Raw genomic sequence first — 17,146 nt, forward strand, 5'->3', positions numbered from 1 at the left:
ATATTCGGGTCATTGGGCGAAGTCCGAACGTGATCGGTGACTTACACACCACTAGCCCGAACATTTGAGGTGCAGGCAAGCCTGTATAACGTAGACGGAACCATCCTCCAGTCTAGGTCTGAATAGGGGAGACTACAGGCGAGCTGACAGTGATGGCTGCTCCAACGAAGGTGCTAATGCTGCATGGGCAAGTACCAGCTTAACTGAGTTCACGAATCACCACCGGCAGCAGCATGCGTGGATGACTGATTACTTCCTCAGACACTCGCAGAATGCCAGCATATTCAGTAAACGCGTAAGTTTCTTCGTGTTCTGGTACCCCGTCATCATCTCACAGGCTGATTCATCACAGCTTGGGGCCTTGAGGAAATCGATGGGAAAAGGCATTGAAATGGGTATGCTTGGAATCTATGCAACCATGGCGATGTACAGCTTAACAGACGGACACAGTATTCGTGGACGGACCCATCGTCTTACTTCCTGTTGACCTCGACGCCGCCTCTTCATTGGCAGCTCTCGGAGCTTCAGAGGCGAACACGACGTCCTCCGATCCTTCAGCCACTCCCCGAGCTTGGTGGAAATCTAACCCTGAGAGAACAGTCGCCCACGGATTAGAAGACTCTATACTCCTCTTGAGAGATATTCTTCAACGTGATCGATATGATGTGAGTATACCTGATGCACATCACACATCGAGCTGAAATGAATTGGTCGTAGGGTGTGTTTGGCTTCAGGTAATCCTTCGCCAGCTCTCTTCAACGCTATTTGGCTTATGGGTGAAACCAAAGTCAAGGAGCAGCTATGGCTGCTCTGCTTGCCGCTCTCGTGTGTATATTCGCGATGTAATCGGACCAGTTGACTCTTAAGGCTTCATCCTTCTCAGCTAGAGCAGACCCCATTCATACCCTCCCTTTCTCATCGATGGAGAGGCTCCTCACCCGCCTTTGTACGTAACCTCCCACCAGAGAGATACAAGTGCTTAGCCTTGACTTAGCAAATTCTGTGTAGCCGTCTCAGGCTTCAAGGCACCTGGGTCTATTAGCGCAGAAACTTTTGGGACATCGTATTCTACACCCACCCTGCACGTTCTCGGGAGAAACGATGTCATTGTCATTAAGGAGCGCTCGAAGGGTCTGCTTGATCTCTCACAGAACAAGAGATTGGAGGAGCATGATGGCGGTCAGCCGATTCCGACATACGATGCGACTCGTTTCTGACGCCATATATAGGTCATTTCGTGCCCTCGAAGGCCAACTGGAGGGAGTTCTTCCGCAATTACTTGGCTGATCCTCTTGGAGTGATTCCTTCCCCAGAACCGAGAACTGTTCTTCAGCCTACCCCGGACGATTGACGCACCAGCGTCTCAAACGATACCTCGAACTGTAATAGAGCTACGTGATAGAAATGCTATACTTTACACAGGCGCAAGTACGTGGCTTTCGAGAGTAGGTGAGGACATCACAAAGTCAATAAGACAGTGGATGAGCTTTGTCTGACTCTCACTAGACGACTTCGCTACTTCTAAATTTCAAACTCTGATCTACCAGCATATGGATTCCGGACAGATTCATAGTCATTTGTTTCTTAAATTGTTCGTTGGGTTTATGCCCTATAGAAGACTACATCCTGGACTTCGCACTGTGAGCACTGGTTATCTTGATTATAACATTTCAAGCTGGCACTAGCTAAATTCATTCCGGGGTTGCAGCTTAGGGTGCAGACACGATTCGACCCACCCAACTTCGAGCAACGACTCGACGGTTAGCGCCAGCTATGGCAATCGATTATCGCTCATATTTAAGGTTCGCACCTTCGGACCCTTATATCGGAGTGGAGTCCAAGAGGGGATTGCCCAGAGTTAAAACAGAAACTTACCGCGCCTCAATTCTCTGCGCTGATTATCCGCTGGTGTTTGCAGTCCAATCAATACCGGCATCCTGTGCGATCATGGTGTCTGTGGTAGTATACGCCAGGTTGGTCACGAGCCTAACTATGTACCTGGAAGACTCAAGAAGGACTTATTCGCTGCATCGATTAGCAACCATCTTCATGAGCAGCTGCTCTGTGGTTTAGGGCATTACATCAAGCTGATGGAGTTGTCCACTGGGCTTATGCAACTACCAGAAATGAGTGTTGAGGTCATAGACCGTAACTCGACGCTCGTTGACGTCGAACTTAGCCCACTGCACCTACCGCCGTTCTTTACTTACCGTATATAGCATCCCGATCATTCCAGAAACGACTCATTGTCGTTTCCCATCAGTCTTTCATCCGAGACCGAGGGTATGTTTGTTTATTTCACAGTTATCTCACTCATACTATTCTGGTACTGTAGATTATTCATACCTGTATCTAGGCCAGGTATTTCGTCAATGAGATATAACGTAGGTAAAAATCTGCGCAAGAGTGGCAGGGTTGAATTCTAATGATGTTAACATTGTTTGGAAAACCGGGGCCATGAAACATTAGTGTGAAGGGCGCCCAGAATTACTTGGATTTAGTTCTGCCAGTTATAATATATAACCGGCAAAACTGGTTGTTTTACCGGAATGGCACGACTCTAGGTGCCTAGCTAGTCTGTACGTATGTACTACGTATATGTTACTCGGTAAAAATGCATACAGCATTCCTATGTAAAGATGACATCAAGGTTACATCGTCCCATTGATCACCCTCGCCATTGTAATCAACCATCTCAATCTCATCTAAAATAGCCTGTGGTATCATTCCTTGTTCGACCCGATCCAACTCGTCGAAATCAAAAGCATTGCCCTCGAGCAATTCATTTTCGTTGATTCCCTGAACTTCTTCAGTCCTTTTCAACTCTTCGAGAGCTGCAAATTCAGCCGTAATGTCGTCAGGCGAGATACTCTCTGGACCAGCAAGGTCATCTACATCGCGAGGCTCGGTCGAGAGTGGAGGACCCATGATCAACTCGGCCGTATTCCCCGACAATGTGGATGGAGATGAATACCGGGCTAAATTTCAAACATACAAATCAGGGTTAAATGCCATCATATAGGTTAAATACGAATCTACAATACCATATGTGTAATACATGAAAGAAGATATACTGTTGTCAAACACTTTGTCCAAGGTTAGAGACCGAGTGTGATAATGTACATATACAGAACGAGAGTGGTACACTAACGTCGTACAAGAAAATGTTCATCGCAGACAATTCCTAGAAGTCCAGCAAAATGTATGCACCCAAACGTAAGAATTTCCTACTAGGATGCGTGTGGGTGCGATTTAGAGACATGAGCATTGCGCGTAGATTTGCGCGAGAAGGGGGCACCACACTGGTCGCAGAGGTATTTCACCTGCAAGTGCACCTCCTCAACATGTCGAACAACGCTCTCCCGTTTCATGGCCCTTCCGCAGTCACCCCATGCGCAAGACATGTCCGATTTTGCCGGCCCATTCACCCCGTGCATCCACAAATGTTTTGAAAGGTCCGATACACTAATAAATGCGCCACATGGTATTCCCAAGCCACTGTCCCACAAACAGATGGTGTGGTTAGAAAAGTTGGCGGCTACGGTGGGATCATTGTATAGGTCCTATGAAATACCATACCATCGTTAGTTGTCAGACAAAGAACCAGTAGTAAGGTCGGCTGAGACTGACGGGCAAGATGGCAGACATGTGATCTCGTGGTAGGAGGGAAAATGGACAATGGTTAACGAGAAAATTTTATTGGTGACTACCAGTGCTTGTGATTGCTTACTTTATAGTCTGAATGGTATCTGGTGGAGGCTAGAGAGTATTCGAACGAGCAATGTAACAAAAAGCTAATCTGGCCATATCTCTTGGTTAAGGGTGATCCACCCGCCAATATCGAAGTAGAAGTTCGAAGGCCCTATCAACTGAATTGAATTCATCTCATATCCGATCCTAGATGTTGGCTTGGCGATATTAATTAAAGAGGTGAAAGGGTCGCGGAACAACGTACTGTGCTTTCCGATAGGTGCAGCTTATCAAAATTCTGGCTCACATTTTTACGAGGGTGTCAACGACGGTTGCAACTGGCAAGGCCAAGCAAGAAACCTCAACTAAGCGCCATACTAGCAAGCTTTAGCAAGGATGACTATGTGATGTTGTCCCCACGCAGGTTAAGTCAGAGAACTTGCGATATGCAGAGAAAACAAGGGCTGATGTGAATACGAGAACCTCCTGATTCCTCTTGAATCCAAGTATCGCGGGAGAACTTGTAGTAGAACGAACAGAACAACACTACCAGTGCGGCGGTCTCAATTCGCTATACCAAGTTGGATATTTATGGTATCGCGTTGCAAGAAATTAACCATGAGTGGCAAATGAGTGGAATCATCTTTCCGTAATGGCCAACGGGGGTTCGTTTGCGTGTGCAAATGGTTATTGGTGATAGGGCCCCGAAAAGCGCTTGTATACGCCGTGTGCTGTATGGCCAGATTGGTGGGAAGGTGCCCTACTGAGCCTATATCATTTTCTGTGTCATGCATCAGCGGAACGCACGATAACATCCAATGTTGTGCGCATATTCACGACGAGTTTTTTCCTGCAAGTGGATGTGGTAATTTGATCGCATTGGTAGAACATGCTAGTGGAGCGGGTGGGCGCGCACCGTATTACATCTGCAGGAAGGGCATCATACCCGTAAATACACCGAAATTATCAGAGGTAAAGTTTTGGGCTCACGGTTTGAAGACAATAAGGCTTTCGGGCGCTTTGGTCGTGATCTGATGGTATAGGATGGCGCCGGCCACCGGCTGTCGTACGGCTTATTAGTTATCGTAATCCATAGAACGGTCAGTTTCACAATGACGGCTCCGTCCGATGATCCGGGACCGTCCAGTTCACCGGGCTGACTCAGGCGAGCTAATGACGGTGACGATTCAGAATATTCCTTGCAAAATATTTAGCAATGTCTGTTGATGCACGGAAAAAACAGGAAACCTTCAGTCGCTGATCTACCAGAGCGTGTCCCAAACAACGCTTTGAGTTTGCGACGGTGATGGGTCAAGGACTTTGGCAACTCATAGATCGTGAAACTTAAATTTGCGGATGTAAAGAGGAGATTTCCTGCCCGGCTCACGGTTTTAAGCGGGTCTTCAGGTTGATCGAATAGTTGATAGGATGAAACTTCATTTGAGGGATACATTCAAAATATCAACTGTCATACACGTGTATCAATATTTCGATTGAGCCGAAGGAACTTACTAATAAGAAGACCTGCCTAGTCCCGCCTTTGGCCTAAAAAATGGAGATATCCCGTCATACATACTTCCCAACCATAGACGCTGGGCAGAAGATCAAGAAGATGCGAGAGAAATTGAGCGCTGAATGACCTTACGGCGTCGGCGTGCCATCAATTCTTCTGTGAACCCAGGTAAGCTGTGTGGGAGACAGTGGAAATGAAAACACTAGATGTGCACGCACGTCAGCCTTAGCCTATCGTGGAGATTATAGAGGGACTTTCACTCCATTTTGGTCCTCACTGTGTTGCCCGAGAAGTCACACAGATTCGGATGATCCATAAGTAGGAGAGCTTTTTTTTTGAGGTCGAACGTTTGACGATCTGAAAATACAAGGATAACGCCCAGCTGACCGTGAAACTCAGGCGATAGCTGCGGCTGTCAAGCGGGCATTGGAGGGTGTTGTCTCGTGGTGAATCTGTGATGTTAAGGCGGCGAGTGTTGCGGGACCCTGTTCAACCACAAAGACGACAAAAAAGGTCAGTCAATCCGCACATTATCTGCGCGCGGCTACATCAATCAATAATCCATTAATATTCCTGGAATTTCAAAGTAATGCGCACGTGTTTATGTGATATACAACAACGGGATTAACACGGATCTCACAGATGATTACACTTTGTGAAAAAGTTTCTCACCTGCCAGTCCTATCCCTCTCTACTCCCGTCACATATCTGCTGCTGGCAGAGCTCTAGCGTCTGATGGAGGTGGTGGAATTAGCACAAGATTGATCTACTGTCTGGCTCAAGTAGTACCCACCTCGGATCCGAAGTAGAATATGATGGAGTAGCGAAGCCGCTAAGAAACCTAGTGGCTTATCACGTCCGTATGGGCAGGTGTGTCACAAGAGATCAGATTAATTGTGAACTTTAAGAAGTGTGGTGAAAAAGTTGTTGCAAGCAGCGACATAACGTTAGCGTTGGGCTTCATCCAATGTAAGGGAGTCGGTAGCGACGCAACCAGTGATCAACTAGGCTCGATGGGGCGCGGTGGTGTAGTGGTCCACTGGCTGGGTTTTTACCTGAGTCAGGTCATGGGTTCGAATCCCTGCCCCCCCACTCCGGTAGACTACATGTTGCCACTACCGGAATTCTCCCACTCATCGCCACGGATCCAGCCGCGATGACGTCAGCAACCGATCAACTGGAGCTCGTGATATTAGCGAGTTGTTGGGAGTAGTGGGAGATACCTGCCAAAATAAGGCATCGCTGGGACCGGCTGGGACAATGGAAATAGGGGTTAAAAATAACCCGATCAGGCGCAATCAAACCAGATCTAAGCTGGGGGTGCAATTCCTCTGGTGTCCACCTGACACAGCCAGTAACCACCCAGTTGTGGCCCAAGATTCATCCTCCTCATTAATTCCTTGTGTCAACAATTACCCTTATAAAGACATCGCACGTCAGACTGCCATCAGTAACCACTTGATCATCAAATATCGACAACCACGCTGTGACAAGTCACACTTGGTGCCTAATTATGTAAGAGGAGAACAGGGTCAGGCCATCTACAACTTTAGCTGCTCATTGACCACTGAGTTTGGGATAGTCCAGGGATTGGTTACAGACTTGAGTTTTTTTGGAAAGGATGGACTAGCCGAGCATATTACGATCCAAAGAACCAGTTCGCTGTCTGGTAAGATAGAGATAGCAGATCATCGACTTATCAAGGCCCAGATCAGTCATGAGGTTTGATCATATCACTGATAACATTGAAAATCATAGATTGAAAACATTATGGCACAAAACTAGGTAAAGCTAGACATAATCTGCATGTAGCATATGGTACCACTCTTTGTTGGAGAATGCATTGAGATAGAAATCATTGTAGCGTTCAAGAGACGTTGCGGAGGTAACAGTGCAATCCAATGTTACCCCATAGACTGGTATGAGTTCTACAGCATGAGTGACATCAATAAGGCATACAATCTTCCCAACCCATGTGCAAGAACCATCAGGCGCAGTATGGAATGAACGGTGAACTCGGTACATGGCAATATGTAGCTCAGCTTCAGGGGGTGTGGCTATTTCAAAGAGCTCAACATACCAAAGGGGGCCCATCAGCTCAGCTGGCAGCTGCAACCCTCATGGAGAGAGTGCGAAAACCATTTGGACTTGAGCAATGTATGGTGCTGAAGGCATATCAGTAGCCAGAATTGAGCAAAATTTGAGAATGTACAATACTGTGGATCATGGCCTGGAGGTTGAAGGAGGACAATATCGCAATTTCTGTAAGGATGGGAATCAGATGGTGGATAGGCCTGAACCTGCTGGCTTGGCATGATATTACTTGGACAGAGTCAAGAGTGAAGCTGTAGCCTAAATTTAAACCAGGCTTTAAGCAGGCGACCATGAAAGTGTGAGTTAGGACTGGAGACAACTTCAAGAAATTGTGCAAGCAGTTGTGGGAAATGAGGGAGATGATAATGATTAGCCAGAGTAGTGGCATTCTTATCAGTGAGATCGTGAGCAATTGTAACATGAAAAGCCACACTGGCCTCATTGGAAAGAATCCCTTTGAGAAAATGATTGCAGACGGGTCGAATGGCCTGAAAACGGTGCATCTCCTGTGGTGTAACACACGCTATCCAACTGAATGTTGGATCGGTATCAATGACTTCATTGAACTCTTCGTCCATAACATTAACGAGAGAGATCCCCTGTTCACGAAGGAGGGTGTACAAGTCAAATTATTGCATTGTATCCTCATGATTAACGAGAGTGACAACCTGTTGAGTAAACGTGCTCCTTTGGTGACTTGTCCAAGTGAAAGGTGTCTTGCAGTGCATGATCAACAGCCATTCGCTGGCATCTGCTGAATGTTGGATGACAGCACCAGATTTACAGATAGAGCATGCAAAGGAATTAAAGAGCTCGAGTTTCGGGATTTGGAAATGACCCATTGGGCTGGAGGCTCCTGTGCGAGCCTCTGCCTCTAAGATGAAGTGTTTATGGGCGTGGAACTCATTGAGGGAGGCAACCATGCTGCCAATGGAGGAATCAGTGAAGGTAGGAGCCTGTGATTTATATATGAAGTCTACAAGTGCATGGAGTGCACAAACAAATCCAGGGGTAGTCACGCCCACGATGGTGGGGACCAGTCTTTGCTGGATATTGCAATGCTCACGTCCAGTCATTTGATTAACATGAGAGATGCCATCAGTGAAATGATGCATGCCAACACATTTATGCTGGCTGTGGAATCGAGCATCCAGCTCATTAGCACCTACCACCTCCTTGCACCATTTCAATATATGATTGAAGAAAAACTTGTGGCATGTGTGTAGTAGTTTGGGGACGAGGAAAATGGCAGGGTCAGAAAACCACCAGTCACACCAATACAGGAGATGGACACCACTGAGTGATTGTTGCTTTGCCCACTCCAGAAATTCCTGAACTTTCCAGGGATCTACAATTTTGCCAAGCGTGATCAGCTCATTGATTGTAGATTGGCCATCTTGGGGAGGGTGCACAATGCCATCGTCAAACTGTGCTGGTGCAGCTAGGGTTATGGGTGAGACATTTTTCGAGACGCATGCAATCATAAGTTGCTCAGGAAGGTCAGAAATGTGGGTGGCAAGTGGTGTGAATGCATAACACCAGCAACCCATTGGGTCTGTCATGAATTCACCCACTTGAGCCGTGACCTTCAGGTTTTGTAAGACCATATCCATGCACCTATGCCAGAGGTGCACTTCCAATACTCCTGAGAAATCATGGTTCATGATATATTCTGGGGTTGGAATGTACATGATGCAGGCCCATGCATGTGAGGTTGCCTTCATGCGAATTTCAGAGTGGATGTTCCTGATTGTCAGGAACGTGGGGTGCATCTCGAGTGAGCCTGTGTGTCATGTTACTGGGGTCTTGTCAGATGCCAGAATGATGGGTACTATAGATGCGCCAGTGGGCAGTTGACTCTAGAAATAAATTTGCTTAGTGAGACACATTTATGTTGGAAGCTTAGAAGGAACCTGCCTGAATTTTGAATGCATGCTCACACGACATCCACTCCCCATACTTGTGCTCACTGTTGTCTCATATTTCATAAGGATCATATTCCATATGGTTGGCAAAAATTGGATTGCCGAAAATATGGTGTGTAACTTCCAGGGTGTCTCACCAGATGAGATTCACAGGGTGCATAGTTGTATATCCATCAGTCTTGATGGGTGTGCACTTCCATTTAGGGGTCACTGGTAATGCCTCCATGAAAGTAAAGAGCTGCTTGGCATTCTTAAAAGACAGTGGCTGTCTCACCTCTGAAACCACCTGGGAGAGCATGATTAGCCTGGTCAATGTAAATTGATCCCAACAAACCCAGGGAAGTTTCAGAAATCGAGTGATCTGCCCTTGATTCAAGTTCTCACAAAGGAATTTTGTGAGTTCCCACTCTGCTCTATCTGAAAATGGATAATATACATTGTGTTCCCACATATCCTCGAAATCGTCTTGCTTCATTCATTCAAAAGTATTTGGCTGGCTGAGATTGTAGATATAACTTGACTTAGGATGGAATCATCCTTGTTGTGGCTGGTCCTCCGATCTTTGGGGGATATGGAATGCAAGTGGAGGGGGAATCAGTCACTGAGAGCATCCTGGATAGAGGTCCTTATAGTCAGAACTCGAGAGTTAAATTGGCTATTCACACCTGGATCATCAGATAGATGAGTGCATATATCCTCTGTGGTGTCAAAAACATTGGAACAGATGGGGCATCTGACCGATTTGCTAAGACTGTATACTTGTCAGTCAGATTAAATCTGTAGTAACCAGCACTTACTCGAGTCCACTAAACCGACCAGGCTCATCAGGAGGATCATGTGTGTTCATGGTAGCAGTGTCAATACCATAGAGTGCCACGTCTGGTGCTTTCAAACTTGAAAAGTTTCTAAGTCTTTCAGACTCTGACACCAGCAGACCAATAGTTGTCATCTCTCTAGCAAAGTCTATCATAGCCAAACCAGTAGTCAGATATCCATGGGTGGATCCACCAGAACCGTTTCAATTCATTCCTGCAGTCCTGCTAGCTCTCAAACCTGCATGGAACTATCAACCTCAATTTACAAAGACAAAACCAAAACCGACAACAATATGCCAACAGAGGAGTTCTCTAGCCCTCCCACCACACATGCCATTCCACCTTCCCCTGGAGAGTCAATTTCCCTAGCTTCCCCAAAGACAAAGATTAGATCCACTTTAACATCCCCCATCAAAGACAGGTCAACATCATCCTCTGCAAGAGTGTTACAAACCCCTTCTCAGGAGACAAGGACTAGATCTCCCTTTATCTCCCCTGTCAAAATCAGGTTTGAGCCATATTTGAAAGCAAGAGCGACATCAGCTGCTTCAGCTCAATTTGCCATGAAATCTCTCTGGGGCCAGACTGCCAGGGAGCTGTATCCTGAAGCTGCTTTAATGGCAAGTTACTTCATGCATATTGTTGATTAAAAGCTCATAAATTAGATTAACAGACCAATGTCATTTTCAGTCACAGTCTCACAGACTTACCAGATGATATGCTACATGAAGGTGCAATGGCACAGTATGCCACTTGTGAGCTAGCTAGACATGAGGTTGCTACAGCAACTTGAGCAGTCAAAGAAAACAACTGCTGGAGACAATTCCTTGACCATTCCCTTGTGCACTTGAAGAGGAAGCATCAATACTCCCAGACAGATCTCAAGATCTGGCAGCAGGCATGCACTACTCGTGGGTTGAAGGATCTTCACCAAGATATCACCTTCCATGAGTATACAGCTACTCAGAATACTCTGACATTAGCGGCCCTCCAAGAACAAGCTTGTCAATTGAAGGAATATGTTGAGGAATGAGGGGTTGACGAAGAGGTCTCAGATGAGAGTGACTATGTACCAAGCGAATACAGCAGTCCTACAATGGGTCATGATGATAACAATGGTGGTATACTTTTGGGAGCTTGAACATAGTAAGCATGACTTGTTGCCTGTTATTTTACTTATTTTTCGGAAAATGTTGGATTACATATGATTTTTGCAGTCTGATATGCTTTACACGTTTTGTATGTCTTGCATGTACTGAATTGGTGTTATCATGAATTTGTCTTCAATCAGTTATCATTTCTGACCATCATGCATCATGACTGATCACAATACATTTGCGCCTGCATGCTATTGGTAAGTGGTTTTTAGATGGTGCGCATGGGGCTAATTCTCGAACTTTATCACCATATTAGTGTACTTGCATCTACAGTTCACCAGTGCCACCAAAGTCCAAGAAACTGCAACAAAAAAAACCACAAAATACCAGGGTATAAGTTTCTTGTGGCTTCAAACAAGTACTGATCCATCACGGATAACAGGAAGTGCGGAAACCCACCAAAGACAGCAATAAAAACCCATGCTTGAATCCAGACGACACTCAGGTGGGACATGCAATAGAGCAAACATAACACTGGAACGACAATCTAGTACCAATCATGCAAGATGAAGAACTTTTGTACTTGGATGAAGTCAGTAACTCAGAATTGGAATGCAAGCAACCCCACCAGCAGCCCCAGCACTACCAGCACCAACACCAGCAATTTCCTGGACTTCTGTTCCCACAGTGTAAGCAGATCCACCATCCATCTTTCTGACAACCTCTTGAACCTCCTGCGCAGCCTCCATTCCAGCACCACGAGAATCAAACACCCCAATCCCCATTTCATCAGCATCCTGATCCCTTCCAACATGAAGAGCCCACAGGCCAAATACCCTACACCCCATTCCAACAACACCCTGATCCTGTCGCACAGTACCAGCACCCACATCCACAACAGTAGCAGTACCTGCCACCACCACCGCAGCAGCACCTGCACCTGCACCAGCAGCATCAGCAGTACCCACACCTGCACCAGCAGTACCTGCATCCACAGCAGCAGCAGCACCTGCCACCACCACCGCAGCAGCACCCACACCTGCATCAGCAGCATCAGCAGTACCCACATCCACAGCAGCACCCACACCTGCACCAGCAGTACCTGCACCACACCACCCACACCTGCACCACCCACACCCGCAGCAGCAGCAGCACACTGGGCAGGGTATACCCTTCATCAACATCAACACACCACTTCCTCCCACCATGCGTGGCGCAGAGCACCTCAGCAGGCACCTGTAGGACCCACAGGCATGACCTATCCATCCTGCACCATACACCCTCCCAGGATTGCACAAAGTCACAGTCTTTGGCCCTTGTCATAAAGATGAGCATTACTGTGGCCAGTGGCAAAACATGGGGGTGGTCCATGTAAGTTCAAATGCATCTCACCTTGTCACCAACCTTACCCTAGACAACCAGGCTGGAAGCAGCAAGGATGTCACTCCAAAACACCCCATGGCAAAAGACCTGCCTTCACAACCTTTGCCTCCTCTGAATACTGCTGCCACTGGTTCAACAGTGCCAGCCTCCCCCACACAATCTCCTTCAGACACTGTCCCTGTCCCTGTCCCCCATCAGCAACAACACCCCATTCCCATACCTGCGAATCACATGGAGGAGATCAAAACCAGCACAAGGTCAAGAATGCAATGCATGGTGCTAACGTTAAATGGGATGCCCTCCAATGATGAGAACATTCAAATGGCGCACAATGCAATATTGCAAGCCATGCAGATCTTTCCCCACCAGGCAATTACTATCTCCCCGGAGAGGAGACGTTCATCAGTTCACTCACAAAAATCACTAACACCATCTGCTCTTCATTCAAACATGTCGCACATGTTGTCATGCAACACAAATACAATCTTGAGCTTGATATTCATGACCCATCATTGGAAATCACGCACAAGCTACAAGTGGTGCCTATGCTCCTCTCAAACCTCTAATGTTTGTTCAAAACAGAACAACTGGTAGGTCATTTTTTATTCATGCCGTGTGCTATTGTATACTAACAATTAACTACTAGATACTTGATGGTAATTTACAATCCATTGTTGTGCTCGAGCACGAGGTGCTTGTTTCAGTCGTGATGGAGGTCTTATGGACCAAGGGCTTTTATGAAGACATCGACTTCAAAGATCCTGAAGCTCTCAACAGCATTATTGCTCTTGGTGGCACAATAATTTGGTCAGCAATCAAGGAGTATGAGACTGGCATGTTCAAACATGTTGATTTTTCTACAGCAAAGTCAAAGGACATTTATCACAACATCCTCACACACATTCACAACAAAATTGACCCTTACCCCAAGCTCACAGCACATTTCAAGGCACTTAAGACGAGGATGAGTGTATGCAGAAAGGAGAGGTTAGGGCTGTGAACTAGTACACTATGTAGTATAGAAATGACGATGACAGTGTACTACTAGCTAATCTTGAATCATGATAATGCGATGATCAGCCTGATCATCTTTTGATCTTTATCTTGTCCGGACAATCTATCAATTTATACACTATCTGAATATCTAAAGGTTTTACATCATTACTACACGATCTCCACCAATCGGAGGGCTTCATCACTGAACCGTAAGCATTAGTAACAGATCAAACTTCTTACACTACTAAGCGAGAACTGGGGTGTTTTACAGATGCACGTCAAGAAAGGGAAGGGGAGTTATGTAGGCTCGATACCAGCCTGGCTTATATAACCACGGACAAGTCGAGTGTGACTACGTCAAGATTTCCCACTCTCAAAGGACGTACGTCAGACTGGTCACGAGTCTAGTGATCAACAACCTTGACCAAATGGGGTGAGTTTCTACACCCGGCTCCTTCCTGGACGTTGACCAGCGTCTTATCACCCAAATAAAATATTTATTTCCAAATCCTAGAGTCATGGGCAACAAGGACGGCGCATCGTTAGCCTTCAGCGAGCTGCGAAAGGAATCGCAAGATCTATACAACCGAATCCACTCTATAGCAGAGGATGCCGATTTCGTAGACCAAGTCTATCAGTCTTACCCCAGACTCCCTCTCATCCGTGAGTGACAACGTGATCACCGATCACCGCGATCACCTCACGCGTCCATCAGCCAACATGCGATGTGGGGCATGGTACACTGACCCTGACACCGTAAGTCTACTCTCGATTCATGTTGCAGCTCACAAATCTCGAGCTCATTCTACCCAGGCGTCAAACGAACGCGCATATTTCAAGTCTACCGACGGACACACCGGAAACTGGAGCTTCAATCTTCGAAGGCCTAATTTACACGTATTGCCTTTGATTTGTGCGCACGCAGGGTTCGTGCGCCACTTACATCAACGATATCAAATTGTATAACGTGTAAGCCCCAGGCTGCTCTTGGTGGATTCTACGAGAGCAGGCAAACGCATGCCAGATGCGCTCTCTAAAACCGTTCCAATCTGGTGCGCTGTCATGAATAGAGCCGTTCTTAAAACTGCTCCGAACATAAACGTGGATGCGGATGCTTGGAATACGAAGTTGTATACCCCACCTGGTGTGGTCAGCGCGCAAGAGCATGATCAGATCGAGCAGAAGTTGGATGGGTGGGCGGATGATCTTGCCGTCAGTTTTATTCATTTTTAGCCTGAGTCTCAGGCATCTGCAATCATGGATTTGTAGGCATCGTTCTACGTACTCCCGAAATTGCAACACCCCCTCCGCCCGATCTGGATAACACCCAGCACCACCATATTCCCCAAATTCCCTAAAACAGATGCTGAGCGGCGATTCTACCCTATCATCTGCATATCTGCCTCGAAGCAGGTTTTAGACGGCATGGAGAGACGCGTCACAGGTTTTTCGTATATCCAGGGATCTGGGGATGATCATGAGTTGTGGAGTATGGTGCGTATCCTCCATTGAGTTCAGCCATTAACACCGACTCGACTTGCGCGACAGGGCCTCACCCCCACTCAATTCTGGAAACATAAACAGACCCTCCTCAACGCAAACCGAAACGAACTACCAACCCTCGTCCAAGCTCTCACGTCCTCCTCAAACACACAATCTACCCACACCAACTCGAACTCGTCATTCCACCCTACATCCATTCACCACATCCACGGTAGACTCTCAATATGCACCACTGATGATATCCCCTCTTCTCTCAACGACGAGTTTGCGGCGGTCTATCTAACCAATGCAGATCAGGCACCACCCGCTCTCAAAGACCATCCACACGTCCTATATATCCAAACGCCTCGAGGCAAAAAAGGCCAGCATCATTTCCTACACTCCGTCCTCCCACAAACCATGCCCTTCATCTTGCACCACCTCCAGAATACACGCCGCATCTGCATAGCATGCGAAACGGGCACCGACACAAGTATCGGCGTCGCCCTAGCAGCTCTCACAAAGTTCTTTGATAATTCAGGGAAATTCTGCGATGAGCACGAGTACGAACGGGAGGGTGTCCTTTGTACGTCGTACCAACTATCTTCAAAAAAAATTGTCGATTGACGATGGACGTGTATTTAAATAAATAAAGCCAAAGACAACATCAAAACCCGCTTGCACTGGATAATAACGAGTTGTCCACAAGCCAACCCTTCGCGCACCACTCTCAAACGCGTCAACGAATTCCTCCTCTCACCTCCCGAATTCCTCATCTCGCCCCCAAAATTACTTCCCCCCTCTGGCGTGCCAACCTCATCTCGTGAACGCGAAACAATCTCGATCCCCGAAACAATGCCATAAACAACAATCCGAAACTGAGTACGCATACCAGCATGGTATGTCAGAGGAACAAGATAATGCTTCCCAGGGGTTTTACCCCTCTTGGGAATATCAACGCTCCAAAGCGCGTCGGAGTAAGACCCCGGGGAAGCGATGCATCGTTAGAGATTTACGCTTGAGGAGGGGAAGAAGGAGATGTTGGCGGTGACCGATCACTGCAAGCTACGCCATTCGAAGAAACCTCGCTTAATTACAGGTGAATTTTGGAGAAAGCAAAGAAGACACATATACCCCAAGGGACCCCAAGGAACATTTCTATGCAAAGAATCATGATTAAAGTACCTGTACCGATAATCTATTGGATAGTAAATATGTTCATGGGTGTAAATAAGATGACCATTGAAGGTTGTTGAACATACCGCAGCTGAGCCAATAGTCACTAGCACTCCCCAGTGAAGAGGTTGAACAGTCTTTGCGGGTTCACCATCTGACTCCTTTGGAGTACACCTTCCGGCTTGTTTGGGGCTACATCATTCGGCTTATTTGGATATTCGGTGAGGTCTACTGGAGGGGCCCCGGGGCACGATGGCTTGACGATGGCTGTGGCAAACTCCACGCGTCCAGAAAAGGGAGGTTGCGGCAACTTCCGTAGTACACCACTCCCTGAGTTTGTGTCTGCGGTATGCTTGTCTCTTTGCAATAATGCGACCGCTCAGTGAGACGACGAGACAATATTAGTGGTAGAACAACCCGTCAATCCTTTTCTCACTGCGCTTCGACTTCCGTGTCCGTGTCAGATCTTGCTCACTCCGTATCTAGACTCTGGACCTACGATATGCTTGCATCGCTCATTCCACTTCGAGCTACGTCAACACCGTGACTTCTGCCTTCACGGGATTGTTGGCATTAACACGCTACTCCTTTGGAGCCGAGAAAAATGGTTTTGGAAGATGAAGGGGTTTGCCTGTGCCTCAGACACCACTAGGTCTCCGTTTGACGGAAGAAACGCAACCGCAGGAGAAGAAACCACTAATATTTTGTCTGCTTATCATGTCTCTGCTTCACTGACCCTTCATGCATTCATGTTTTCGCAGAGCGGAACAGCCCTGTCATCATCGGAAAGGATCTTCAGAGCTCGTGCATTCAATATGGCATCATACCTCAACTTATTGCTAAACATGTCATTATTCAAGGGTGCCACCGCAAGCGATGCATAGTCTGCGTGTATGTCATGGAAAATGTCACTGAGAAGGTGAACGGAGTGCTTGTAAATAAATAAAAGTCAAACACGACATCAAAACCCGCCTG

At 46.8% G+C, this 17,146-nt stretch overlaps 6 protein-coding genes across 6 annotated transcripts; 3 read left to right on the forward strand and 3 right to left on the reverse strand.

The window, feature by feature from the left end:
* Positions 1–152: 152 nt before the first annotated feature.
* BJ212DRAFT_1444260 (serine hydrolase FSH) lies at positions 153–1,351 on the forward strand (the record flags this gene model as incomplete). The annotated part of the gene is made up of 9 exons (XM_041337937.1): positions 153–187; positions 262–295; positions 353–395; positions 451–665; positions 718–734; positions 789–825; positions 888–946; positions 995–1,179; positions 1,230–1,351. 9 exons carry the CDS (start codon positions 153–155, stop codon positions 1,349–1,351), a joined length of 747 nt encoding a protein of 248 aa, XP_041198087.1.
* Positions 1,352–2,292: 941 nt separating this feature from the next.
* BJ212DRAFT_1522883 (uncharacterized protein) lies at positions 2,293–3,648 on the reverse strand (the record flags this gene model as incomplete). The annotated part of the gene is made up of 4 exons (XM_041341709.1): positions 2,293–2,978; positions 3,152–3,227; positions 3,324–3,563; positions 3,631–3,648. 4 exons carry the CDS (start codon positions 3,646–3,648, stop codon positions 2,602–2,604), a joined length of 711 nt encoding a protein of 236 aa, XP_041198088.1. The 3' UTR covers positions 2,293–2,601.
* Positions 3,649–6,958: 3,310 nt separating this feature from the next.
* BJ212DRAFT_1319714 (uncharacterized protein) lies at positions 6,959–7,271 on the reverse strand. Its single transcript, XM_041334361.1, has one exon. The coding sequence runs from the start codon at positions 7,226–7,228 to the stop codon at positions 6,995–6,997; it is 234 nt and encodes a 77-aa protein (XP_041198089.1). The 5' UTR covers positions 7,229–7,271; the 3' UTR covers positions 6,959–6,994.
* A 655-nt stretch (positions 7,272–7,926) lies between these two features.
* Positions 7,927–9,069, reverse strand: BJ212DRAFT_1475681 (uncharacterized protein; the record flags this gene model as incomplete). Its single annotated transcript, XM_041339267.1, has 1 exon — positions 7,927–9,069. One exon carries the CDS (start codon positions 9,067–9,069, stop codon positions 7,927–7,929), a length of 1,143 nt encoding a protein of 380 aa, XP_041198090.1.
* A 3,383-nt stretch (positions 9,070–12,452) lies between these two features.
* Positions 12,453–13,517, forward strand: BJ212DRAFT_1573685 (uncharacterized protein; the record flags this gene model as incomplete). Its single annotated transcript, XM_041342094.1, has 2 exons — positions 12,453–13,084; positions 13,164–13,517. Exons 1-2 carry the CDS (start codon positions 12,491–12,493, stop codon positions 13,515–13,517), a joined length of 948 nt encoding a protein of 315 aa, XP_041198091.1. The 5' UTR covers positions 12,453–12,490.
* A 422-nt stretch (positions 13,518–13,939) lies between these two features.
* BJ212DRAFT_1319717 (initiator tRNA phosphoribosyl transferase) lies at positions 13,940–16,257 on the forward strand. Its single transcript, XM_041334362.1, has 7 exons — positions 13,940–14,176; positions 14,229–14,269; positions 14,327–14,439; positions 14,494–14,725; positions 14,783–15,007; positions 15,062–15,581; positions 15,651–16,257. Exons 1-7 carry the CDS (start codon positions 14,032–14,034, stop codon positions 15,857–15,859), a joined length of 1,485 nt encoding a protein of 494 aa, XP_041198092.1. The 5' UTR covers positions 13,940–14,031; the 3' UTR covers positions 15,860–16,257.
* The last annotated feature ends 889 nt before the right edge of the window (positions 16,258–17,146 follow it).

Source organism: Suillus subaureus (genome assembly GCF_016647635.1).
Source record: "Suillus subaureus strain MN1 chromosome Unknown BJ212scaffold_3, whole genome shotgun sequence".
Taxonomy (NCBI): domain Eukaryota; kingdom Fungi; phylum Basidiomycota; class Agaricomycetes; order Boletales; family Suillaceae; genus Suillus; species Suillus subaureus.